Source organism: Danio rerio, chromosome 16 (assembly GCF_052040795.2).
Source record: "Danio rerio strain M-AB ecotype USA chromosome 16, GRCz13ab, whole genome shotgun sequence".
Taxonomy (NCBI): domain Eukaryota; kingdom Metazoa; phylum Chordata; class Actinopteri; order Cypriniformes; family Danionidae; genus Danio; species Danio rerio.
This window is the reverse complement of record NC_141036.1, coordinates 52,361,257-52,389,243: the sequence shown is the minus strand read 5'-3', so window position 1 is coordinate 52,389,243 and position 27,987 is coordinate 52,361,257. Positions and strand designations below refer to the sequence as shown.

Here is a 27,987-nt window from a genome sequence, read left to right as displayed (position 1 = left end):
GACGCTGCGGAGGCCATCCGTTACCCAAGGGGGGGATAGATGGCAGAATTTACCTATGGACTAGCCCTAAAAAGGGGGAGTACGCATAGCAAAGAGTGGTTAGCGGAGAGGGAAGACACGGGTCCGCCCAGGGGGGGGACTTAACCGTGGCGGAATAAGCATATGGGATCGCCTAGTGGGGATCACGCATAGCAGGCACCTATACCCAAAACGCGGGCTGACCAGCGGGCAGACCTACAACGTAGTGGGCCAGCAAGTGACTCCTCCGCTGAGTCAGTGCTGGGGGCCACGGAGGAATCTGCAGGGCTCACCTGACGGGGAACTTTACTGACAGATAAAAAAGGCGCACGTACCTCCGTGTTAGGGAGAATGGCGCAGCAAGCGTGTTTCAACACCCTACCGAGTTGTCTCCTCAATCACCAAAGGGTTACCTAATACCCTTGAGGAAACCGGCTCCACTCGCAGATTGTAAAACCTTGCAAATGTGTTGGGTGTCGCCCAGCCCGCAGCTCTACAGATGTCTGTTAGAGAGGCGCCGCGTGCATGCGCCCAAGAGGATGCAACGCTCCGAGTGGAGTGTGCACGTACTCCCGGGGGACACGGCTGACCTCGACTCGAATAAGCGAGTGAAATGGCATCCACAATCCAGTGGGATAATCTTTGTTTCGATACGGCACTTCCCTGCTGCCGACCGCCATAACAGACAAAGAGCTGCTCAGATGATCTAAAATTCTGAGTACGGTCCACATAAATGCGCAGAGCGCGAACTGGACAAAGTAAAGAAAGGGCTGGGTCTGCCTCCTCCGGGGGCAGCGCTTGCAGGTTCACTACCTGATCTCTAAAGGGGGTGGTAGGAACCTTGGGCACATAACCGGGGCGGGGTCTCAGGATAACGTGAGAGTAATCCGGCCCGAATTCCAGGCACGAGTCACTGACCGAAAATGCCTCCAGGTCCCCGACCCTCTTGATGGAGGCCAACGCAACCAGCAGAGCTGTCTTCAGGGACAGAAATCTTAGAGATACTGATTCGAGTGGCTCAAAGGGATCGGATCGCAGACTCGTGAGAACGAGGGCGAGATCCCAAGAGGGCATGAGAGGGGGGCGAGATGGATTAATTCGCCTAGCACCCCTAAGGAACTGGATGACCAGGTTATGCTTTCCCACGGTGCCGCCAGCTACCGCGCTATGATAAGCGGAGATGGCGGCCACGTAAACCTTGAGAGTGGAGGGCGACAGCCTGCTGTCCAACTTCTCTTGAAGGAAAGAGAGCACAACACTAATCTGGCAATTTCGGGGGTCTTCTCTGCGAGAGACGCACCATTCAGTGAATAGACTCCACTTCAGGGCGTAGGCGCGCCTCGTGGAGGGGGCTCTAGCCTGAGTGATGGTATTAACCACCGCAGTCGGTAGGTTACCTAAGTCTTCCTCGCGTCTAGGGACCACACGTGGAGGTTCCAAAGATCGGGGCGAGGGTGCCAGATGGTGCCCTGTCCCTGAGAGAGTAGGTCCTCTCTCAAAGGGATCCGCCAGGGGAGGGCCGTCGCGAGGAGTGAGAGCTCTGATATCCAGGTCCGGTTGGGCCAAAGGGGCGCAACTAGCAGAACCTGTTCCTCGTCCTCCCTGACCTTGCACAGAAACTGCGCGAGCAGGCTCACTGGGGGAAACGCATACTTGCGCATGCCCCGAGGCCAGCTGTGGGCCAGTGCATCCGTGCCGAGAGAGCCCTCGGTCAGGGAAAAAAACAACTGGCAGTGAGCGTTCTCGGGGGAAGCAAACAGATCGATCTGGGCCTCCCCGAATCGCGCCCATATCAGCTGAACAGACTCGGGGTGGAGTCTCCATTCTCCAGGGCGTAACAGCTGTCGTGAGAGCGCATCGGCTGCACGATTGAGCGTGCCTGGGACGTGAATGGCGCGCAGCGATTTCAGCCGCGGGTGACTCCAGAGGAGCAGACGGCGGGCGAGCTGAGACATGCGGCGAGAGCGCATACCCCCCATGCGGTTGATATACGCCGCCGCCGCCGTACTGTCCGTCCTGACCAGCACGTGTTGCCGCTCCAGCACCGGTAAAAAGCGGTGGAGAGCGAGGAACACTGCCAACAGCTCTAGGCGATTGATATGCCAATGCAGCTGGGCACCCTTCCAGAGGCCCGCAGCCGCATGCCCGCGACACACGGCCCCCCAACCCGTGTTGGAAGCGTCTGTTGAAACAACAACATGGCTGGACGCCTGTCCTAGAGGCACACCGGCCTGTAGGAACGAGGGGTCGTTCCAAGGGCTGAGGGCGCGGCGACACAGCGCAGTAACCGAGACCCGGTGTGTGCCCGCGTGCCATGCGCGTCTGGGGACCCGATCGTGAAGCCAGTGCTGAAGTGGTCTCATATGGAGCAACCCGAGCGGCGTGACGGCGGCTGCGGATGCCATATGCCCCAGGAGCCTCTGAAAGAACTTCAGTGGGACCACTAGTTTGCTGTCGAGCTCCCTCAGACAGTTCAGCAACAGGCGAGCGCGTTCCTCGGAGAGGTGCGCTACCATGGTGATCGAGTCCAGCTCCATCCCGAGAAAAGAAATCCTCTGCACGGGGGCGAGTTTGCTCTTTTCTCGGTTGACCTGAAGCCCCAGTAGGCGGAGATGCCGAAGCACCTCGTCCCTGTGCATAATCAATTGCTCCCGCGAGTGGGCTAAAATCAGCCAGTCGTCGAGATAATTGAGTATGCGAATGCCCGCGAGCCGAAGGGGCGCTAGGGCACCCTCCGCGAGTTTGGTGAAGACCCGCGGAGACAGAGAGAGCCCGAAGGGGAGGACCTTGTACTGCCACGCTCGACCCTCGAACGCAAACCGCAGAAATTGGCGGTGGCGTGGAAGAATGGAGACATGGAAATACGCGTCCTTCAGGTCTATGGCTGCAAACCAATCCCGAGGACGAACGCATTGGAGAATGCGCCTCTGCGTGAGCATTCTGAACGGCAGCTTGTGCAGACAGCGGTTCAAAACGCGCAGATCTAGGATTGGCCGTGACCCACCGCTCTTTTTGGGTACGATGAAGTATGGGCTGTAAAACCCCCTCTCCATCTCGGCTGGAGGAACCGGCTCGATTGCACCCTTCGCCAGGAGGGCAGCAATCTCCTCTCGCAAGACAGGGGCGGACAGGGGGTTGACCCTGGAGAAATACACGCCCGTAAACTTGGGGGGCCGTTTCGCGAACTGAATCGCGTAACCGAGTCTGATTGTGCGTATGAGCCACCGCGAGGGGCTGGCCCGCGCTAACCAGGCAGGCAGAGCCCTCGCTAATGGAGTCATCGCTACAATCGCTGACGTACCAGCGGTGGGGCAGCGCGGAGTGGGTGTGCTGATCCGGGAAGCACGAGGGTCCCGCGGAAAAGCTGGAGGAGAGCGATTCGCTCTGGCACCGCACCCTGACTCCGGAGAGGGGGCTGGAGGGCTGAGGGAAGGGAGACCGTCCCCCCAGCGCTCGTGAGCCACTGGCGAAGCACGTAGAGTCTGCGAGCCGGAAGGCAGCGCGTCCCGGACTGGCAGAACTCGTGCAGTCACATCCGGGGAAGGGAAAAAGTGCTCTTTTACTGATGTTTTGGTGGCACTGAAAAGTACCGTTGTTATCGGGGCCCCGCCCTCCAGCGGGGAAAGAGCAAGTTTCCTCTTCTCCGGATGGCCTGTCTCAGGGACGCTTCGCGGTCCGTTTACCGGACTTAACGGCGCCCTGGGCAGGAGGGGCTGCCTGCTTTCGAGGTGAACGCCGCGCCCGCTTGGCCGGAGGCGCAGGCGGGGGCGGGGCAGCACTCGTTGGCGGGCGCCCTCGGCGAGGAACAGCGGAGGTGGATGGCTCGGCGGGCGGAGCGGGCTTACGGCCACGCCGATAGATGACATTGCCCATCGCATCCGACTGCTCTTTCACCGCCTTGAATTCCTGGGTGAATTCACCGACGGTGTCGCCGAACAGGCCAGCCTGGGATATGGGCGAGTCAAGAAAGCGAACTTTGTCAACGTCGCGCATATCGGCCAGGTTTAGCCAGAGGTGGCGTTCCTGAACCACAAGTGTGGACATCGTCCTCCCCAGCGCACACGCGGCGGACTTAGTAGTCCGAAGAGCATAGTCGGTCGCGGTGCGCAGCTCATGTAATAAGCTTGGGTTGGACCCGCCCTCGTGCAGCTCGGCCAGCGCCTGCGCTTGGTAGCGCTGGTAGGTGGCCATCGCGTGCAAAGCAGAAGCAGCCTGGCCCGCAGCCTTATAAGCTCTGGCTCCGAGGGAGGCAGACAACCTACAGGCTTTGGACGGGAGGCGGGGCAAACCCCGCCACGTAGAGGCGCCGCGCGGACAAAGATTGACCGCGATAGCGCGCTCCACTGACGGGATCGCCTCATACCCCCTGGCAGCTCCGCCGTCAAGGGCGGTGAGGGCGGAGGCACTCGCAGCACGGGCAGAGAAAGGTGCCCTCCAGGACTGCGTGAGCCTACTGTGCACTTCCGGGAAGAAGGGGACGAGAGGCTTCGAAGGCTTCGCCTTCTGGTCCTCTACGTAGCACCCATCTAGTCGGTCCGGCCGCGGAGCTGGGGGATAAACCATCTCCAACCCCACGGCCGAAGCAGCCCGGGAAAGCACGGCTAACATGTCCGCTTCAGGATCCGATTTGACAGCGCTCACCTGCCCGGAGGGGGCGAGCGGGTCCGGATCTTCGTCGGACAGTGAAAGCCCACCCTCCGATGCCGCGGAGGACATCTGATCTCCGGTGTCAGCGAGTGTGAGAGCTACCATCTGGTTAGACGGATCACTCTCACCACCCGAAGCTTGGATGGAGCGCCGTGAGGAGCGAGAGGTCCGCGAGCCCGTGGGCGGCGGATTAGCTCCCGCTGAAACCCTCAGATCTGCCCGAGCGCCCGCTGCTTTTTTAGAACAGGAGGCAACTGGGGTGGCTCGCTCTCTTGCGAAAGTTAGCCGCGATCTTAGCTGTGCAACGGTCATGGCATCGCAATGACGACATGAACCGCCCGCGAGCACCGCATTAACATGCTGGACCCCCAAACATGCAATGCAGTGATCGTGTCCATCATCCGGAGACAGGAAACCCCCGCATCCAGAAACGCACAGTCGGAGCGCCATCCTGAAAAGGACGTGCTGCACGACTGTGTTGCTCTTTTAGGAAAGTTGCAACTATACGCACCGCTCTGGAGGACCGGACCCAAAGAACCGCAGGCAAGGGAGTAACCCAGCTCGACCGTCTGCCACCGCGAAGACCCACTCTGGACCGGGAGACACACTCGTTCGCTCTGAAGTGCTGATCAGCAAGAGGAACCCTCATCGACTCACTCAGAAAGGATCTGAAGCGAAAAGGATGGCGTCTGCTGGCTTCAGGTGTGCTTATATGCTGAGATGATTGCAGATGTCGCACACCTGCGCAAGCTTACGCTGCCAATTAATTTCATTCATTGGCCCGTTCAATACTCTCCAGATAAGCGGCTTCTGATCCGAATCCTCCCATTCATGGCACTGAAGTTCCCCAACCGAAGGGGAACTGTAATTTCTTATGCATTAATCTCTGAACCTCATTAAGGACACTTTCTAAATTAGTTTGTTTTCTTCTGCTTTCCTCAGACAATGAAGATGGGGGTCACTGGCGCAGTGTTCTGTGTCTTGATGCTTTTGTGAGTAGTTTAATGAATGTACTTGTATATGATATGGCTCATTAAAAAGAAAACTACAGCAATGGAAATATGATTTGACATTTATTTTCAATACTGATCATCACTATGACTCTAAAATAAATTTACAGCACACTCAAACTTTCTTGGTAATGTGTCAAACATTGCTGTCTGATATTCTGACTTTGTTCCACAGGCTGCACAAGAGCACTCAACAGCAAGCGTTTAATGATAAAGCAACACTCAATCTTCCTCCTAGTTATAGAGTCGGCTGGATGGAAACTCTGGATGATGAAAAGTTGATTTCTGACGTCAATATTCCTGGCACTCATGACACCATGTCCCTTCATGGAGGACCAGCAGCAGAATGTCAGTCGTGGTCATTGCATAACCAGCTGCTCGCCGGCATACGCTACCTGGACTTGAGAGTGTGGGGGAGGAAACTGATAATTGTGCATGGTGTGATTCCCCAATTTACAACATTTGCTAACGTTTTAAACAAAACAAGTACCTTTTTGTCTCAATATAAAACCGAGACCGTGTTGATCAGAGTCAAGCATGAGTCAAAAGGCAACATTCCAGAAAATGTCATTAATCAACTTAAAAATGATCCTGGCTGTTGGGTTAGTGATCAAATACCTCGAATTGGAGATGTAAGAGGTAAGATTGTTTTTGTTCAGAAAAACAGCTTTAAATTGGGAATCCCTCTGTTTGAAACTGATCAAAGAGGTGACTATAAAGTCAGAAATATCAGCGAAAAGGAAGATAAAATTACTGAGCATCTGAAACAGGCCTTAGGTGAACGTAAAACTAATAGGGCTGTGCTGAGCTATTCCAGCGGCACAGGCTTGCCTCTAGGAAGGATATTCAAAACTCCAAACCGTGTGGCAATAAAAATCAACCCTTGGCTGTATAGTTATCTCAAAGATGTTTCTAAACAGAATCTGAAGCGTTGTTTTGGGATCGTAGCGATGGACTTTCCAGGATTTGATTTGATACAAAAAATCATTGGTTTTAATAATTAGCTGTTTACGTTTGTTTATTTCCATTGCAGTGTATTGTTATTAAAGGTGCAGAAGGTGATCTGCCTAAATGCTTTCCGGTTAGCATATTCACTTTGGACTGCAGGGGAGGGACTGTGTTTCAAAGCCATGCCTTTTGAAATCACGAACACTTGTTCCACGACACGACAGGAGACAACCCACTAGTTCATGTCATTCGCCAGTTAGAAATGTAGTAGTGGTTGGCCAGCAGCTTGCAGGAATCACACTTGTTACTAAGCCATACTTACATGCTATTTCAGAGCGAATATTTAGAGTAGCATAGTAAACAGTATAGGAAGGCTGTCATTGTTCAAAAATGAACCAATGTTGCTTACTTCACCTCAGTAAAGCAGGCTAGACAGAATAGTCCTATTTACTGATGTTTTGTTGTTAAACTAAATAAAAATCTACATTACTGATGCTGTAAAAGGACCTTATGAAACTGAAAATAGTCACATCAATCTAAGTCACATCAATTTCAAGCTTTGGGGGACTAAATTAGTTTTAAAACAGAACATTACCTGTCTAACAGAAATACTTTTGCCATGGTGTTGTCCTTCCTCCAGCGTGTAAAAGTAACTCCAATATTGATACAGGATTTTAAAAAAGTTTTGATTCAGCATTTGATTTTACCGCGACTGTGACTGTCTTGTCTGCACGTGAACGAGCGGCATGCATGCAGGCGTGCACGCCCTAATGACGGATATGCGTGAACAGATATGCGCATACGTCCAAATCTGCATTTGTTGACAGACAGTTTGTGCTACTTATCAGAATTATGGGTTAGTCGACCGGACAATATTTAATTGGATGAACATTTTTAGTTTTATGCCTTACCCAGAAAATAAAAATACATATAAATACATTTAGATATAATCATTACTATTGGAATGTGAAGAGACTTTCAACCAGCACAACAAAAAATGTTTTTAAAGACAATCACCTACTGCACTTGCAGGCATTTAGTGGGGCAGAAGTATATATTTTCTGTTGTGTCAATGATAAGCATTGTAATCATTGCCTTGCTTTTTGATTTCTGGATCTGAATTTTTTTTTCTTTTAGATTTTTCCAGCAGGTTTATAATTATGTAATAGACAGCAGCTTTTTTTTTAATCTAAGAAAAAAATGAATAAAAAAATATACTAAAAATGTCACTAATTACAATTTTTTAAAAATTAAGCTAAAAAGAACAGTATATCTCGTCTGTCCCTGGAGCGTCGCTGGAATCAGACTCATGTTCTCCACTCCCCATGACCATCAGCGCAGCAGCAGCTCAGGATATGGCCTGGTCCCGGATATGGAATCCTTGGGATCATCACGTCGCTGGTTTTGGATCCAATCAGTGACTCCGCATAATCTGAGGACCTCGGGATGAGTATCCCCAGGTGAAAATAGAGAATAAAGAAAATAATTAGCGTAGCTGCTGTTCATAGTGTATATAAACATGATGCAGAAGCCTGTGTGGAACCCGCTAGGTGATGCATTGAGTGTATGCTTTACTAAACAGATAGGTCTTTAATCTAGTTTTGAACTGGGAGAGTATGTCTGAGCCTCGGACGTTATCAGGAAGGCTATTCCAGAGTGTAGGAGCCATGAAAGAGAAGGCTCGACCTCCTCTACTCGATTTTGCTATTCTAGGTACTACCAGAAGCCCTGAGTTTTGAGATCTTAAAGAGCGAGTTGGATTGTAGCGAGACAGAAGGTTGGTTAGATAAACAGGAGCTAGATTATTTAGAGCTTTATAGGTGAGAAGTAATATTTTAAATTCAATACGAAACTTAACAGGCAGCCATTGTAAGGAGGATAAAATTGGGGTGATATGATCATATTTTCTATACCTGGTAAGAACTCTGGCTGCTGCATTTTGTACTAATTGAAGTTTGTTAATAGAGGATGCTGGGCAGCCAGCAAATAGAGCATTGCAGTAATCCAGCCTAAAAGTCATAAATGCATGGACTGCATCTGAGATGATTAGCATACTTCGTAATTTAGCGATATTTCTCAGATGAAAGAAGGCAGTTTTTGTGACATGGGATATATGGTTTTCAAAAGTTAGATTGCTGTCTAATATGACACCCAGATCTTTTATAGTAGAGCTAACTTTGTATCCCTCTAACTGTAAATTGAGTTGCGAGATCTGCTGTGTGCAAGATTTAGGCCCAATAAGTAATAATTCTGTTTTGTCAGAGTTTAAGAGCAGAAAATTGTTGGTCATCCAGTCTTTAATGTCTTTGATACACTCAGTTAGTTTAGACAGTTCAGACGTCTCGTCAGGTTTAGTTGAAATATATAATTGAGTATCATCTGCATAGCAGTGAAAGCTGATCCCATGTCTTCTAATAATGTCTCCCAGAGGTAGCATGTAAATTGTAAACAGTAAAGGGCCTAAAACTGATCCATACTTTACTGGGCTGACTTGTGAAGGCTGTCCATTAATATTCACAAACTGGTAACGGTCAGTTAAGTATGACTTAAACCATTGTAGAGCTTGTCCTTGGACACCTGTAGACTTTAAGCGATTTATGAGGATAGTGTGGTCAATGGTATCAAATGCTGCACTAAGATCGAGTAAAACTAATAGCGAGACGCACCCTCGGTCAGCAGCTAAGAGTAGATCATTGGTTATTTTCACTAAGGCGGTTTCTGTACTGTGATGAGACCTGAAACCTGACTGAAACTCTTCAAAAATATTGTTCGTTTGCAGAAAAGAGCATAATTGAGTGGAAACAACTTTTTCTAGTATTTTAGACATAAATGAAAGATTTGAAATAGGCCTATAGTTAGCTAAGTTGTTGGTGTCTAGTTGCGGTTTCTTAATAATAGGCTTAATAACAGCTAGCTTGTTAGAGTTTGGAACATGGCCTATAGATAAAGAAGAGTTGATAATGTTAAGAAGAGGTTCTCCTATAGCAGGTAACAGCTCTTTCAGTAATTTTGTTGAAATTGAGTCCAGCATACACGTAGCTGGTTTAGAGCTATTTATAATTTTTACTAACTCTTCGTGTTCTATGATTTTGAAGCAGTGTAGGTTATTATTATGATTCAATGAAATATTTACAGGATTTGGAGTATAAGCCGGTGCAGAAAGTTTGGCATCTCCTATTTTCCGTCTAAAGCCTTCTATTTTATCACTGAAAAAATTCATGAAGTCATCACTACTAATTTGCGATGGAATAGTTTGTTCCAAGGATGACCGATTATTTGCTAATTTAGAGATGGTGTTAAATAAAAATCTAGGATTATTATGATTATTTTCTATCAGTTTGCGCAGGTGCTCGGTCCTGGCAGATTTTAGAGCCCTCCTATAGCTGGACATACTGTCTTGTACGCAATTCTAAAGACCTCTAAATTAGTTTTTTTCCATTTACGTTCCAGGGCGCGGGTTGCTGTTTTGAGCGCACGAGTATGACTATTATACCATGGTATAGTTTTAATCTCTCTAGCCTTTTTTAATTTGATGGGTGCCACAGTATTTAGAGTGCTAGTAAAGATGGCATCCATATTTACGGTTACTACATCAAGATCATTTGAGTTTGCGGGTGCATTACGAAATAGAGAGAGATCAGGTAAGTTATTTATAAATTCATCTTTAGTTGACGGAACAATAGTTCTACTAGGGCGGAGTATTGGAGCGGGTTTGCTGATTTCAGGTAAACACAACTTATATAAGAGGTAGTGATCTGTAATATCATCACTTTGTGGTATAATGTCTACGTCAACAACCTCGATTCCATAAAACAAAATTAGATCTAATGTATGCTTTAAGCGATGTGTTGGACCCACAACGTTTTGCTTTATCCCAAGTGAGTGTATTAAATCCATAAACGCGAGTCCTAGTGTATCGTTAGCGTCATCAATGTGGATGTTAATGTCACCTACAATTAGCATTTTATCAGTTTTGACTAGTAAGTCAGAAATAAAATCAGAAAATTCTTTTAGAAAATTGACATAGGGTCCTGGGGGTCTATATATGGTGATTAAAGCGAGTGATAGCATAGGTTTTTGCATAGTATCTGGAAGCTGAACATTAAGCGATAATACTTCAAAGGAGCTAAACATAAGTCCGTTTCTCTGTTTAATATTAAGGAAATCACTAAAGATTGATGCAACTCCACCACCACGACCAGTTTGACGAGCCTCATGTTTATATAAGAATCCTGGAGGAGTTGCTTCGTTTAAGCTAATATAGTCATTTTGTTTCAGCCAGGTTTCAGTGAGACAGAGTGCATTAAGATTGTTTTCTGTTATTATTTCATTAATGATAAGTGCTTTAGGTGCAAGTGACCTGATGTTTAGGAGACCAAGCTTTACGAAATTTGTATTTTCACTTTCTACTGGTTTTTCTGGTTTGATTCTTAATAGATTTTTTCTGGAGCACACAGTACGTTTATTTCTTAATCCAATAATACGTGGAACATCCACAGTCTCTATAGGATTTGCCAGATATGCGTTACTGATGTTTAAGTGGGACGAACAAGAGTCTAGGTGGCTATAATGTGAATTTTGTGAATTTTTACCTGTACAATTTAAGCGATATATGACAATATTGTGGTCAATGGTGTCAAATGTAACACTTAGATCAAGTACAACTAATATCGAGATGCACCCTTGGTCAGCAGCTACGTGTAAATCGTAGGTTATTTTTACTAACGCAGTTTTTGTACTGTGCTGAGGTCTGAAAGCTGACTGAAACACTTCAAAAACATTGTTCATCTGCAGAAAGGAGCAAAATTAGGTAGAAACAACTTTTTCTAGTATTTTAGACATAAATGGAAGATTTGAAATAGGCCAATAATAATTAAGTTGATGGAGTCCAGTTGTGGTTTCTTAATTATAGGCTTAATAACAGCTAGCTTGAAAGAATTTAGAACATGGCCTAAAGACAAAGAAGAGTTGATAACGTGAGAAAAGGTTCTCCAACTACAGGTAGCGACTCTTTCAGTGATTTTGTTGGAATTGGGTCTAACATACATGTAGCTTGTTTAGACATATGTATAAGTTTATCTAGCTCTTCCTGTTCTGTAGATTATTTTGATTTAGTGGAATGTTTAAAGGATCTGAAGTACAAGGCGGTGCAGAAATATTAACATATTCTATTAAAGCCTATTTAATAATCCTGAAAAAACGATTTTTATGAAGTCATCACTAATTTGTGGCGGGACATTTTGTTCCAAAGATGACGATTATTTGCTAATTTAGTTATGGTGTTAAATAAAAATCTAGGATTTTTATGATTATTTTCTACCAGTTTGCGGAGGTGCTCAGCTCTGGCAGATTTAAGTGCCGTCATATAGCTGGACATACTATCTTTTTACGTAATTCTAAAGACCTCTAATTTAAACCTCTAAAGTTTTTCCATTTACGCTCCAGGGCATGGGTTGCTGTTTTGAGAGTGCGGGTATGATTGTAATACTTAGGTGTAGTTTTATTCTCTCTAGCCTTTTTTAATTTGATGGGTGCCACAGCATTTAGTGTGTTAGTAAAGATGGGATCCATACTGCTAGTTACTACATCAAGGTCATTTGCATTTGCAGGTGCATTTAGAAATAGAGAAAGTTCAGGTGAGTTATTTGTAAAAAAAAAAATAGTGGACAGGACGATAGTTCTACCAGGGTTATAAATATCTGTGCAGATCTGCTAATTTCAGGTAAACACAGCTTATATAGTAAAAGGTAGTGGTCTATAATATCATCACTTTGTGGTATAATGTCTACATCAATAACCTCAAATGCATTGGACAAAATTAGATCTAATGTATGCTTAAACAAACAATTTTAATTAACAGTTTCCAGATTTTGTTATTTACAAGAGATTGCCATTTATTTACGGTTGTGAATTGCATTGAGGGATGTTGATCTCTGCTCTGTCGACTTTTGAGGTCAAAAATTTAACTCTACAGTTTAACAAAGAGACTTTAATTGACATGTTAGTACTTTAATATATAAGAAATAATATACAGAGAGAGAAACTTAAGTCTGTAAAATAACTGAAAATGTGCTGGCAGTTTATTACAAGTTTTTGTAGCATAACACAACACCAACCCAGACAATAAATCACTTTAAACTATTACAAATGTAAATAAATGTCACTTTTTCGACCTTTTCAAGATTAAAAGTTGTCAGAAGACAGATCAATGTCTCATAATGCAATTTAAAAGCATAATCATTGGAAAATAAAATTTTAAGAATAAATCACAAAATATGAAAACATGTTAATTTATGGATTTTGTTTTAACATAGAGAGGATTTAGAAAGGCATCTAATAAAGTGCTTGAGGAACGCTTTGGAAATGTGGAACCATCGTCCACATTCTGGCCTTTCAACCAATAAGTCTCCAATAAGGGAAGTGTAAATAAAATAGGCAATGGAAATTCTATTTAAATGAAGCAGGTCTTAGTATGTTGGTTTGGTCCACCTAAGTGTTGCATTCACACCTGCCCAAACAAACCACACCAAAAGAGAAAACAAACTCAAGTGAGATTCATCAGAACTATGAGTCAAATTCACAAAACTGACATGTCCATATTCGGCAGATGCTTTGGATTATTAATTAAGCTGCATTTAAGTTATTCTTTTTACCACTGCATGTGTGCTCTGGGATTGTTGTGCTACTACAACACAATCTACCAGCAAATTTTATTCATTATTAAAGTGCGTAATTCATTAGGTCTTAGGCCTGGGTGGTGTTAAGCAAGTAAACGTTCTTATAGGTCATATTTCAGGAAAGTGACAAATAACCTATATGGTTATATAAGATTTTAGATTGAACAAAGTTTAGTTTAAAGATTTGTCTGTACCATTGTACATTATATGGATAGTTCACCCAAAAAATGAAAGTTCTGTCATCATTTACTTGTTTTAAACCTTGCATTTCTTTATTCTGTTGAATACAAAAGAAGATATTTTGAATTACGCTGGAAACATGTAACCATTAACTTCCATAATATTTGTTTTTCAAACTTTTTAGCTTTCTTCAAAATATCTTCTTTCAGTTTCAACAGAAAAAAAAAACACATAAAGGTTTGAAACTTGTTGAGGGTGAGTAAATAGTGAGTAAATCTTCTTTTTTGGTGAATTGTACCATTAAGGTTCTCTTCGTAATGAGTTTTACTGTGCATTTATTCATTTGGTTTAGTCCCTTTATTCATCAGTGGACACCACAGCAGAATAAACCGCCAACTATTCCAGCATATGTTTTACGCAGTGGATGCCCTTTCAGCTGCAACCCATCCATGCACACTCATTCACACACATACACTACACACAATTTAGCTTATTCAATTCACCTATAGCGCCTGAACACTGGGAGAACATGCAAACCCCACACAGAAATGCCAAATGACATAGCTGGGACTCGAACTAGCAACCGTCTTACTACTGAGCCACCACATCGCCCCTGGTTTTATTGTGCATTCATTCATTCATTCATTCATTCATTCATTCATTCATTCATTCATTCATTTTTTCTTCGGCTTAGTTCCTTTGTTCATCAGGGCTCGCCACAGCTGAATAAACCACCAACTATTCCAGCATATTTTACACAACAGATGCCTATCCAGCTGCAATCCAGCACTGGGAAACACCCATACACACTCATTCACACACATACACTAAGTCCAATTTAGCTTATTCAATGCACCTATACCACATAAACACTGGGAGAACATGCTAGTTCCACAAAGAAATGCCAACTGACCCAGCTGGGACTCGAACCAGCGACCTTCTTACCACTAAGCCACTACGTTGTTGCTGGTTTTATTGTTCATTCATTCATTTTCTTTTTGGGCTTAGTCCCTTTATTCATCAGGGGTTGCCACAGCGGAATAAACTGCCAACTTGTTTAGCATATGTTTCACACAGCGGATGCCCTTTCAGCTGAAACCCAGCACTAGGAAACATCCATACACACTCATTCACACACACATACACTAAGGCCAATTTAGCTTATTCAATTCACCTATACCGCATGAACACGAGGAGAACATGCAAACTCCACACAGAAATGCTGGGACTCGAAGAGCGGCCTTTTAACCATTAAGCCACTGCATTCCCCCTGGTTTTATTGTGCATTGGTAAAAAAAAAAGCTGACTTTAACACAAAACCTGCAATAGCCATTTTATCTATGCATCATATTACACTTTTAACCCAAATAGTTGATTGAAAGGTGAGGTGTTAGGTCAAACTAAACATTCCTAGTTGAATTAACATATAACTAAACCTTAAATGTATATATTACAGTTTTTATTGTTTGCTTTGACCTGGTTAAAGAAACTAGGTTCCTCTTCATTTTCATTATCACTATCCCAGCAGAGCAGAAGACAGGTCTTGCAAATGTGTAAACCCTTTCTCATTGGGTTGACACATTTTCCCCACCATTTTTCAAAACAGTTAACACAGATGTCATTCAAGCAGTCCAAACTTCATTGTTTTAGTTATGGTAACCAAACAGAAACCATTTATTCCTAACTATTAAAAACTACCAACATCAGTATGAATTCACTGAAGCACCGGTTTGACACTCCTTCACACACATCTTCAATTGGCAATCAGTCTGCAAACCTTGTAAAAACTATGGAAGCTTTGTGTTGTTCTGTGCCAGCATTGATGGAGGAGGTCAATAGTGGCTATGTCCTATACTCCCAATAGATTTGACTGTATATTGGTTTACATGTGTTTTCTCTAATATTTACAGTATTTTATTAATTTGTCTGTTTTTTTTATACAGTATTTCAGTTTTCAGCCACAGTTTGAAAAATGTAATGAATTCAAGATATATTTAATCAAAGCAAATCGTATTCTGGATCCAATGCTTTGCAAAAAGGCAAATTTGACAGCCCAAATAGAAAGACAACAAATGCTATTGGCAATAAGCTACAATGGCTAGCAATGGTGGTGCACTGAATTCTGTATTTTGTTGTCCATTGTGTAATGATTAATTGAAAGAGCTCATATTCTTGTTTGCAAGTTGTGTTGTTTGAAGGTAAAACTAGTTTTTGTTTCATATTTTAAATGTTTTGACACGATATGTGCCTTTTGCAAGCAAAATGTGTCATTTTGACCATGAGTGCCGCTGTTTAGGCCTATGAGTTAACTGTTTTGAAAATGTGGAGTTTCACTTGACACTTGCATACTTGCATAATTGAGAAAAACTGTAATTAAACTATAGGGCCATTTAGTTTTTACCTTGTGTAAACACTTAAAGGGATAGTTCACCCCCAATTGTATATTTGCTCTCTCTCAATTGGTATTTTGAATAATGCTGAAAACCTGTAACTAATGACTTATATAGTATTTGTATTTGCTACTATGGAAGTCAATAGGAAACCTTACAGGTTTTCAGCTTGTTTTAAAGGTTCACAAAACCCTCGAGTTTTTTTGTTTTTTTTTGAGATTTTAACAGGTGTGTGTGTGTTGAGCATCAGTTAAGACAGTGTTAGCACTTGTTAGCTTTAATTGTGGGAAAAAAATTGATAATTTTGAGCTTTTGTCAGCTAATTTCAGCTTCCGAGTTTAAAATGATTTTTGGGCGGGATCAAAATCGGCGATGTAATGCAGAACTGCAAGTGCAAAGATGACGCTTTGTTTTCTCATTAATATTCATAGCTGAGTTTTCTAATTCTATGAAAAGAGCCAGCTTCTTAATTATCCATGACTGCGCATGCTTTCCAAAGGCAAGGCAGACCTGCCAGTGCCAAGCTTTGAGATCCTACCTTGATGACTGAGTGAAACCACGTCCACTGACCCACGGCACGTAGTGTTTAGTCGTTTGTGTTTGTTTCGATGATCCACGAGATTTGTTGCATGCTTTTCCCTGCAATGCTGTCAGGGCCGATACAGCAAAGCTGTTTGTGTGCAGCAAGCATTTTTGTCAGGAGAGCAGTACAAGAATTGGAGAAGGGCGGACTTTGTCTTTTATCAGGAGTTAGTTCACATTTAGACACATCGTCGTGCTGCTGTGTTCAACTAAATCCTCCATATTACTAGCTGGGCTAATGGTTAAAATAGGCAGGTCAAGAGAACTGCTGCACTGAATCTGCATTCAGACTCAGGGATTGAGGGAAAAGTTCACATTTCCAGGTTTCTCATCTGCGGAAGTGGCCATAAGTGGGTAAACTTAGAGCGCAGTGAATGGGAGAGTACAACAAATATTTTTTACTATCCTATTTGCTGAAATAATAAAACTCTACAATGGTGTTATCAAGACTGCTTTTTGTTGCAGCTTTTTAATATACATGGTGGTCAGATGATACAGGCTGAAACATCCAAAAAGCTGATAAGTTCACATAGAATATCTGTATCCTGTGTGAACCTACCATCCTTGTGGGTGTTAGTGTGACTGACAAAGTATGTGACATTCATGACCACAAAAGTGTGAAAAGTATGATCATAAGTCAGTAACACTTTTGATAATACCTATAACCATTCGTTAGGTATGCTAGGAAATGTCTGTAACACTTTCTAAACAGGTTTCATTTGTTAATGTTTGTTAACGTTTTTACTTACATGCACTCTCAGAAATAAAGGTACGCGAGCTGTCACTTGGGTGGTACCTTTTCAAAAGTTACACATTTGTACTTATAAGGTCCATCAAAAATATATATTAGTACCTACAAATTTTAAGAGGAACACTTATGTACTTTTTAGGCACTAATATGTACCCTTGAGGTATTAATGTGGACCTTTAAGGTACAAATTTGTACACTTTGAAAAGGTACCACCCCAGTGACAGCTTGCATACCTTTATTTTTTGAGAGTGTGAACAAACATTAAATAACAAGTGTTACAGTATTCATTAGTGAATAAAAATACAGTCGTTCATTGTTATTGCATTAAATAATATTATTATTTTTCATTAAAAAGGGGACCTTGCTTTTTCCATATAGTGCGCCCTATACATTATGGTACAGCCTTCAATCTCTATTAAATCAATTGTGACGGAATCACTAAGGCTTAAAGCCTGTTAGAGAAGGCCTACAGTGTACGAGCCAACAGGAGTTGATTACTTGTTTGTCTCACCATTTCATGTATTTGGACTTCTTTTTAATATTTTTCTGCACAAGGGTCAGCCATTGTTGTTTTATTGTGCTTTATAAATAAAAATGAACTAACCTGAATAATAATTCATCGGTATGTGTTGGAATTAACATTAACTAATTCATTCTGTACTATACTGTCGTTCATTCTTTGGGTTCACACCAAATGCAATACAACACAATACAATATTAATTTATGAAGCGCATTTAAAAACAATCAAAGCTGACCAACAGTAAAGATGTAAAGACAGAGAAGAAACTAAAATGTCATAGAAAATAGTTTAATAAGTAAATGCAATAATAATGTTAATAAAAAAACGTAATTGAGTATTAAAAGCGAAAGAAAATGAATAGGTCTTTAAAACAGACCAACAGCCTGATGTAAATTGGTAAATGTAAATTAAATATCCATGCAGGTGGATTACACAGGTTACAAACTCGATGCAAATGCACGAATAGAAGCAAACTTAAACTCAATTGCATCTCAGAAAATTTAGCTTGAGTGGACAATTTGCATGAGGCAAAAACATTGACTAGGGTTCGCCACAGCTAAATGAACTACCAACTTATCCAGCATATGTTTTACACAGCAGATGCCCTTTCAGCTGCAACCCATCACTGGGAAACACCCATATACTTTCATTCACACACATACACTACGGACCATTTAGCTTACCCAATTCCCCTATAGTGCTACAGTGGAGGAAACCCAAAGGGAAAAAATGCAAACTCCACACAGAAATGCCAACTGACCCAGCTGAGGCTTGAACCAGCGACCTTCTTGCCGTGAGGCGACATCGCTACCCACTACGCCACCGCGCCACCCTGTGTGAATCAACAAAAACCAATCACATTCAAAAATGTATAGATTATGACTGGTGTGATCTCATTAAAGTAAGATGAATTTAACTCATCAGGGCCCTTCATCTGGTTCCACTGTTGGTCTGTTAAATTTTTTTTCTGCTGCAGCTAGAAATAGCATATGTAAATTATGCGTGAAAAATAAAAAAACATTTGAGTCAACACCTCCTATGCAGACTATAAGAAGGGGGATTCTTTGAGTAAGAGACAAAAAGCATATGAACATCTTGATGAACAGAGCAACAGGAAGAAGAAACCAGTGCTGAAGTCCACAACTCCTGCAATACAAATATAAACAAGCAAGCGCAGGTAAGACTTTATTATTATTTATTATCACATTCTGGTCAATGGAACATATTATACTGTATGATGGTGTATGATGATTTATTTAGCTTTTGCATAAGGGGACTGCATTGCTGTTGAGTTGGACATTTATGCATTTAGCAGAAGCTTTTATCTAAAGCACCATCTAAAAACACAAAGTCAAGTTAAATCAAGTCATCTTCATTTTTACAAGCCAAACAAAAGCCGTCTGTCAGTGTCAGCAACTATATATATAGTGCCAGTGCAGTCCCAAACACATTAATTAATTAATTCATTCATTCATTCATTCATTCATTCATTCATTCCTTCATTTTTTTTTCAGCTTAGTCCCTTTAGCTCTAAATACATTCTAAGAATATTTTTCAAACACTCCCATTAGAATTAGATAGAAGACTATTTCAAAATTTTCTGTGAATGTTCTTGGGCAGGTGTCACAGGAATGTTCTAATTGATTTTAAATATTGAATATTTTAAATATTTTATATATATATATATATATATATATATATATATATATATATATATATATATATATAAACTAAATAAATAAATAAATAAATCCATGAACAGTCCATTGTTTGTGCCAATGTTTTTAAAGACCAGGATTTGCTACCTGGACTTCAGAGTGTCTATAAATACAAACACAATGTTGTGCACAGCTCGATTTCCAAACTTACAAGTTTGCAGAATCTTTATCTGATTATAAAACTGAGTTAAAAAATGAAAAATGGAGCTCTATATTTAGTCTAGGAAATATGATTGAAAATGAAATGGGCAGCTCGGTTGTACATTAAAAAAATCTTCTCTAAATGTTTAATATTTTAATAAAGGTTTTTTGCTGTTAAAGAAAATGTTATGAGAAACATTTCCTCACCATTAGTCACCATTTATTATATTTTCAAAAGATTATGGTAATAATATGAATGTACTCTAAAATGTTCTCTTATTTTAAAGAAAACGGTCAATTTTTGTGTGAATTGTTTAAGAAAGGTGGCGCAGTGGTTATCACCGTGGCCTCACAGCAAGAAGGTTGCTGGTTTGAGCCTTGGCTGGGTCAGGTGGCATTTCTCTGTGGGTTTGACTGTTCTCCAAGTGTTCGTTTGAGTTTCCTCTGGGTGCTCCAGTTTCCCCCAAAGACATGCGGTATAGGTGAATTGGGTAAGCTGAATTGTCCGTAGTGTATGTGTGTGATTGAGAGTCTACTGTAGGTGTTTCCCAATGATGGGTTGAAGCTGTAAGGGCGTCCACTGCGTAAAACATATTCCGCTGTGGCGACCCCAGATTAATAAAGGGAATAAGCCGGAAAAAAAATTAATGACTATTTTGAGAATGTTATTAAAGTCCATTTACCTGTAACTTTATTCCACAACATTCTGTGAAAGGTTTCTGTTAGATGGATTGGTATAGGTTTCTAATTTTTTTGTAAAAAAATTCATTCATTTATTTTCCTTCAGCTTAGTCTATTTATTCAGGGGTCGCCACAGCGGAATAAACCGCCAACTTATCCAGCATATATGTTTTTACCCAGCAGATGTCTGTCCAGCTGCAACCCATTACTGACATTCCCAGACTCACCTTTACACACCCACTCATACACTATGGCCAATTTTGTATACCCAATTCACCTATAGCGCAATTCTGTGGACTAGTGGGGGTAACCAGAGCACCCAGAGGAAACCCACGCCAACACGGAAAGAACATGCCATCTTCACACAGAAATGCCAACTGACCCAGCTGGGACTCTAATCAGTAATCTTCTTGCTGTGAGGCGGCAGTGCTAACAACTGAGCCACCATCCCATCTTGTTAAAAATTTTCTCTTATTAAAAAAATATTTGTTAAAAACCTTTTTAACAACTGTAATTCCTACTTTAAATGCATTAATCTCTGCACCTCATTAAGGACACTTTCTAAATTAGTGTGTTTTCTTCTGCTTTCCTCAGACAATGAAGATGGGGGTCACTGGCACAATGTTCTGTGTCTTGATGCTTTTGTGAGTATTTTAATGAATGTACTTTTATATGATCTGGCTTATTAAAAAGAAAACTACAGCAATGGAAACATGATTTGACAGTGTTGGGCAAGCTACCTGAAAAATGTAGTGACCTAAGCTATTAGCTACTCTACTTAAAATGTAGCTTAACTACACTAAAAGCTACCCCCTGGGAAATATAGCAAGCTAAGCTAAAAGCTTCATGGCAAAAGTAGCTTAGCTACATCTAAGTTATTTATACAATTTTCATTTTTAAATCGAAGCATCCTAAATCCGTCAATTATATCTTAGTTTGTCAATAAACATATGAGGCATAATAGTTCAGTTCAGTTATTTACTGTAAATAATATGCTGTACCAAACAGAAAAACATTAAAGTATATAACAGCTAAAACAAACGAGAAAAAAATCCAATAAAACCAGGTGTTACACATTTAAAATACTATAGTAATTTATGGTAAAGGGTAATATTTTGGAATAAGCATTATATATATATATATATATATATATATATATATATATATATATATATATATATATATATATATATATATATATATATATATATATATATATTAGGGGTGTAATGGTTTACAAAAATCACAGTTCGGTTCGATACAACACAGTGGTGCCACGGTTCGGTACGTTTTCGATAAAGCAAAAAAAGGAAAAAGCCAGAGGATTTCTCTGATTTAAATTTTTTAATGTATTAAAACTAACATCATTAAAGTATGATCCTGTTTTTTTTTCTTTTACTTTAAACAGTGATAGAGCTATACTTCTGGATTTTTTGCTTAGCAGCAAATAAAACCAATCCTTCTTTATACTCAAAACCACAAAGCTGCTTATAAAAAATAAATGTAATATTGTAGCAGTTAAACAAATTAAAAGAAAAGCACAATTTAGTTTTTATATGGAACTCAGTTTCAATCAATTTAAGTAATTTTTTAATTTTTAGAAAGATGAGTGTCCACCTTTTATTCAGACAGCACAGATCTGCTTGATATAACTGTCACCTGCCATTAGTGGATTTTAGTCTGACTGAAATAGGCTTATCAAAGAATAATGTAACGAGGCTCTATTACATTTAACATTTTCTTAAAACCCAAAATTTCCACTACCGATTAAGATCTCTCATATGCACAGCTATAAATGTACCGATCGCCTCAGTGATAATTGTTTTGCCCTGTTTGAATCTGTAGGAATTGCCTGTCTAAATGCTGTTCCAGTTCCAGTTTGTGACGTCAATGTAAATGAGTTGATATGCTCAAATATTACCTCTAAAATAGCTTACTGTTCAATTCAATTCAGCTTTATTTGTATAGCGCTGCTACAATGTAGATTGTGTCAAAGCAGCTTCACATAAGTGGTCGTGGTAATTGGAACAGAGTAGTTCACTTTTTAGTGTTTAAGTTCAGTTTAGCGTTTAGTTCAGTGTGGTTTAAAATCATCACTGAGAGTCCAAACACTGAGGAGCAAATTCATCGATGCGTAGCTCTACCGATCCCAAACCATGCAAGCTAGTGGCGACAGCGGAGAGGGAAAAAAAAAAATTCAGAGAAACCAGACTCAGTTGGGCAGGAGTTTTTTTATTTCTCCGCTGGCCAGAAGTCTTGTGCAGAGCTGCAGTCTCAGCAGTGGAGGCTGGAAGCTGGCCTCAGCGAAGACTCGTCTGTCACTGGAGCGTCACTGGAATCAGTCTCATGTTCTCCACTCCTCCATGACCAGCGCAGCAGCTGCTCAGGATACGGCCTGGTCCAGGATATGGAAACCTTGGGATCATCTCGTCGCTGGTCTTGGATCCAATCAGTGACTCCACATAATCTGAGGACCTCGGGATGAGTATCCCCAGGTGGATATTGAGAAAAAAAAGAGAATAATTAGTGTAGCTGCTGTTCATAGTGTATATAAACAAGCTGTAGAAACTTGTGTGGAAACCCGCTAAGTGATGCATTGAGTGTATGCTTTACTAAACAGATAGGTCTTTAATCTAGTTTTGAACTGGGAGAGTGTGTCTGAGCCTTGGACGTTATCAGGAAGGCTATTCCAGAGTTTATGAGCCATAAATGAGAAGGCTCGACCTCCTTTACTTGATTTTGCTATTCTAGGTACTACCAGAAGCCCTGAGTTTTGAGATCTTAAAGAGCGAGTTGGATTGTAGCGAGACAGAAGGTTGGTTAGATAAACAGGAGCTAGATTATTTAGAGCTTTATAGGTGAGAAGTAATATTTTAAATTCAATATGAAACTTAACAGGCAGCCAGTGTAAGGAGGATAAAATTGGGGTGATATGATCATATTTTCTAAACCTGGTCAGAACTCTGGCTGCTTCATTTTGTACTAATTGAAGTTTGTTAAAAGATGATGCTGGGTAGCCAGCAAACAGAACATTACAGTAATCCAGCCTAAAAGTCATAAAAGCATGGACTAGCTTTTCTGCATCTGAGATAAATAGCATACTTCGTAATTTAGCGATATTTCTTAGATGGTAAGAAGGCAGTTTTTGTGACATGGGATATATGGTTTTCAAAAGTTAGATTGCTGTTTAATATGACACCCAGATCTTTTATAGTAGTGCTAATGCTAACTTTGTATCCCTCTAATCGTAGATTGAGTTGCAAGATCTGCTGTGTACAGGATTTAGGCCCAATAAGTAATAATTCTGTTTTGTCAGTTTAAGAGCAGAAAATTGTTGGTCATCCAGTCTTTAATGTCTTTGATACACTCAGTTAGTTTAGACAGTTCAGACATCTCATCAGGTTTAGTTGAAATATATAATTGAGTATCATCTGCATAGCAGTGAAAGCTGATCCCATGTCGTCTAATAATGTCTCCCAGAGGTAGCATGTAAATTGTAAACAGCAAAGGGCCTAAAACTGACCCTTGTGGCACCCCATACTTTACTGGGCTGACTTGTGAAGGCTGTCCATTTATATTCACAAACTGGTAACGGTCAGTTAAGTATGACTTAAACCATTGTAGAGCCTGTCCCTGGACACCTGTAGACTTTAAGCAATTTATGAGGATACTGTGGTTAATGGTGTCAAATGCTGCACTAAGATCGAGTAGAACTAATAGCGAGATGCACCCTTGGTCAGCAACTAAGAGTAGATCATTGGGTTATTTTCACTAATGCAGTTTCTGTACCGTGATGAGCCCTGAAACCTGACTTAAACACTTCAAAAACATCGTTTATGTGGGGAAAACTAGAATATTTTGGTAAATTGTGTATTAAATAACTGTTTAATATGTTTAATTATTTGGCCAGTGCATGTATAGTATTTGTATACTTACACCAATGCGATGAATGTCCGGCAGGTGGCAGTAGTTCTGTGGAGAGTACCCGCAGGGGCAGACCTGAGAAAAAGGAAGAGAAGTAGAGTTAGCTTTCGTAATGTATAGAAGTAGCACTGTTGTTGTGTACGGAGCTCTAGCGATATCTGTATCAGATAACTACGCTGGCTGAAAAAAAGAACCCAAGTTCATCACACGCTTGTCTTTTCAAGTGTGTTACATTCGTCTGCAGAAAGGAGCATAATTGTGTAGAAACAACTTTTTCTAGTATTTTAGACATAAATGGAAGATTTGAAATAGGCCTATAATAATTAAGTTGCTGGAGTTTCGTAATTTTCGTCCAGTTGTGGTTTCGTAATCATAGGCTTAATAATAGCTAGCTTGAAAGAATTTAGAACATGGCCTAAAGATAAAAAAGATGGGCGCGGGTTGTTGTTTTGAGAATGCGAGTATGACTATTATACCATGGTGTAGTTTTATTCTCTCTAGCCTTTTTAATTTGATGGGTGCCATAGTATTTAGTGCGTAAGTAAAGATGGCATCCATACTGCTGGTTACTACATCAAGATCATTTGAGTTTGCGGGTGAATTACGAAATAGAGAAAGATCAGGTAAGTTATTTATAAATTCATCTTTGGTTGACGGAATGATAGTTCTACTAGGGCGAAATATCGGAGCGGGTTTGCTGATTTCAGGTAAACACAGCTTATATAGTAAGAGGTAGTGGTCTGTAATATCATCACTTTGTGGTATAATGTCTACTTCAATAACCTCAATTCCATAAGACAGAATTAGATCTAATGTATGCTTTAAGTTGGACCAACAATGTTTTGCTTTATCCCAAGTGAGTGTAGTGAATCCATAAACGCGAGCCCTAATGTATCGTTAGCGTCATCTATGTGGGTGTTAAAGTCCCTTACAATTAGTCTTTTATCAGTTTTGACTAGTAAGTCAGAAATAAAACCAGAAAACTCTTTTAGAAAATTGCCATAGGGTCCTGGGGGTCTATATATGGGGATTAAAATGAGAGATAGCAAAAAGATTGATGCAAGATTGATGCAACTCCACCACCACGACCAGTTTGACGAGCCTCATGTTTATATAAGAATCCTGGAGGAGTTGCTTCATTTAAGCTAATATAGTCATTTTGTTTCAGCCAGGTTTCAGTGAGACAGAGTGCATTAAGATTGTTTTCTGTTATTATTTCATTTATGATAAGTGCTTTAGGTGCTAACGACCTGATGTTTAGGAGACTAAGCTTTACGAAATTTGTATTTTCACTTTTTACCGTTTTTTCTGGTTTGATTTTCAATAGATTATTTTTAAAACACACAGTACCTTTATTTCTTGATCTAATAATACGAGGAACAGACACAGTCTCTATGGGGTTAGCCAGATATGCATTTCTGATGTTTAAATGGGACGAATGAGTCTATGTGGCTATCATGTGAATTTTGTGAATTTTTACTTACTACTTTATTAAATATAACAAAAAGCATGGGTCAACTATGCGATGTTTGTATTCTCACTTGAAGCTATCATGTTTACATAAAAGATCGCTAATACTAGCCGTGATTCTGTACAAGCTCGCGCATAAATCAATAATCTTAATTAGGGATGCACGATATATCAGTGGCCATATCGTTATCGGCCGATAAATGCTATTTTTAAGATTATCGTTATTGATCCGATGTCTTAATTTGGCCGATATCCTTAAGCCGATAAATGACGTAATTGTACAGACCTGCATGTCGCGCTCGCGTGGGTGGAACTTGTTCAGACTTGTTCAGTGCACTATTATGGATCTCTCCTCACACTGTTTATTCCTTTAAAGTCTGTCATTTCTTTACGTGGCATTGCTGTGCGTTAATAACTCAGTAAGTAAACATGTTTCTTATCATTGTAGATGTTTGATTGAGTGTCATTGTGTATTTTGCTTTAAATCGCCTCAAGAAAAATATTACATGTGTACACCTTTCCTGCTCTGTCTCTTTGTTGTGTAGAGAAAGCAGGGGAGATTAACTTCTTACTCCAGGGCCGAATAATGTTAGTTTCGGAGTAAACTGCCTTCTCTTTTAGTTGCAGCCGGTGAATGAACGAGGACACATGTAACTTGGTCCAAAATATTTATTACTTTCCACGTGGTACAATACATCAGTCACTTAAAATAGTGTCATTGCTTGGTTTAGGTTTCTATTTTGTTTGTCAAAAAATTTGCTCTTGTTAAAAATATTTGTTCTTTTCAAATGTCTTCAATTGTAATTCCTGCTGAAAGTGCGTTCATGCCAGCTTTGCACCTCATTAAGTACACTTTTTAAATTCATTTGGTACCAATGTATTGTTTTCTTCAGCTTTCCTCAAACAACGAAGATGAGAGTCACTGGCACAATGTACTTTTACCTAATCTGGATAAATAAAAAGAAAACTACAGCGATAGAAATATGATTTGAAATCTGTTTTTATTTCTGATTACCGGTAGGACTCTAAAAGGAATTTACAGCACACTCAGGTTTTGTTGGTAATAAACTTGCATTAAACATTGCTGACCGAATTTGACTTTGTTCCACAGGCTGCACACGACTGCTCAACAACAAGCTTTCAATGATAAAGAAGAACTCAATCTCAGTGCTAAATATGATATCAACTGGATGCAATCTCTGAATGATGAGAAGTTAATTTCTGAAGTCAATATTCCTGGCACTCATGACACCATGGCCCTTTATGGAGGACCAGCAGCAAAATGTCAGTCTTGGCCACTGGAGGTGCAGCTGCTTGCCGGCATACGCTACCTGGATTTGAGAGTCAGGAAAAATAACCTGGAAGTTGTGCATGGGTTAATTTCACAACATACAACATTTGCTGAAGTTTTCAACACAACAAAATTTTTTTTGTCTAAATATAAAACAGAGGCAGTGTTGCTCCGAGTCAAGTATGAGTCAAAGGATCCATTTCCAGCAAATGTTCTACATGAACTTAAAAATGATCCTGGTTGTTGGGTTAGTGATAAAATACCACGAATTAGAGAAGTAAGAGGAAAGATTGTTTTTGTTCAGAAAAACAGCTTTAAACTGGGAATCCCTCTGTTACAAACTGATCAACAACGTGACTATATAGTAAGAGATGTCTGCAAAAAGAAAGATAAAATTACTGAGCATCTGAAACAGGCTTTAGGTGCAGATAAAACTGGTAGGGCTGTGCTGAGCTATTCCAGCGGCACAGGCTTTTCATTGAAAACTCCAAAATATGTGGCAAAAGAAATGAACCTGTTTGAAACTGATCAAAATAGTGACTTCAATGTAAAAAATATTGGAGAGAAGGAAGTTAAAATGTTTTATCATGCTAAAGATAATCAGATAAACTTATGCTGGTTAATAAAAACTCCAAAATGTGTGGCAGAAAAGATCAATCCCTGGCTGTATAATTATCTTGGAGACCTTTCTCATCAGAAGGGTTGTTTTGGGATCATAGCGATGGACTTTCCAGGCTTGGATTTGATTAAACAAATCATTGGTTTTAATAAATAGATGTTTACGCTTGTTTATTTTCATTGCAGTGCATTTTTATTAAGCATTTAGTGGGACAGAAGTATGTATTTTCTGTTATGTCAATGTTAAATCATTGTAATCATTGCCTTGCTTTTGACTACATTTCTGAATCTGCAATTTCTTTTTTTCTTTTGTAATCAACAGCAGCTGAATAAAAAAATAAAGATAAAAACAAATGAATTTTAAAAAATGTGTCACCAAATGATTTTTGTATTCAACTTAAAAACATAATTTTCTGTTTT

At 40.8% G+C, this 27,987-nt stretch overlaps 3 protein-coding genes across 4 annotated transcripts in view; 2 read left to right on the top strand and 1 right to left on the bottom strand.

The window, feature by feature from the left end:
- Positions 1-27,987, bottom strand: part of LOC147840416 (uncharacterized) — a 976,031-nt gene that overhangs the window by 296,652 nt on the left and 651,392 nt on the right. Inside the window, exon 1 of one of the 2 annotated variants that reach the window (XM_087288013.1) lies at positions 65-5,320. The exons of the other annotated variant lie outside the window; for it this stretch is intronic. Within the exon in view, the coding sequence (XP_087144139.1) occupies positions 1,416-3,896 (2,481 nt within the window). The 5' untranslated portion in view covers positions 3,897-5,320 and the 3' untranslated portion in view covers positions 65-1,415. Of the gene's footprint in view, positions 1-64; positions 5,321-27,987 lie in introns of those variants that run through there. 2 annotated transcript variants of the gene reach the window in all.
- On the top strand, positions 5,552-7,893 carry LOC100150005 (uncharacterized). Its single transcript, XM_087288198.1, has 2 exons — positions 5,552-5,657; positions 5,851-7,893. Exons 1-2 carry the CDS (start codon positions 5,611-5,613, stop codon positions 6,677-6,679), a joined length of 876 nt encoding a protein of 291 aa, XP_087144324.1. The 5' UTR covers positions 5,552-5,610; the 3' UTR covers positions 6,680-7,893.
- Positions 18,812-27,797, top strand: LOC147840422 (uncharacterized). The gene is made up of 3 exons (XM_087288194.1): positions 18,812-18,901; positions 20,859-20,908; positions 26,770-27,797. The coding sequence occupies exons 2-3, from the start codon at positions 20,862-20,864 to the stop codon at positions 27,722-27,724; spliced, it is 1,002 nt and encodes a 333-aa protein (XP_087144320.1). The 5' UTR covers positions 18,812-18,901; positions 20,859-20,861; the 3' UTR covers positions 27,725-27,797.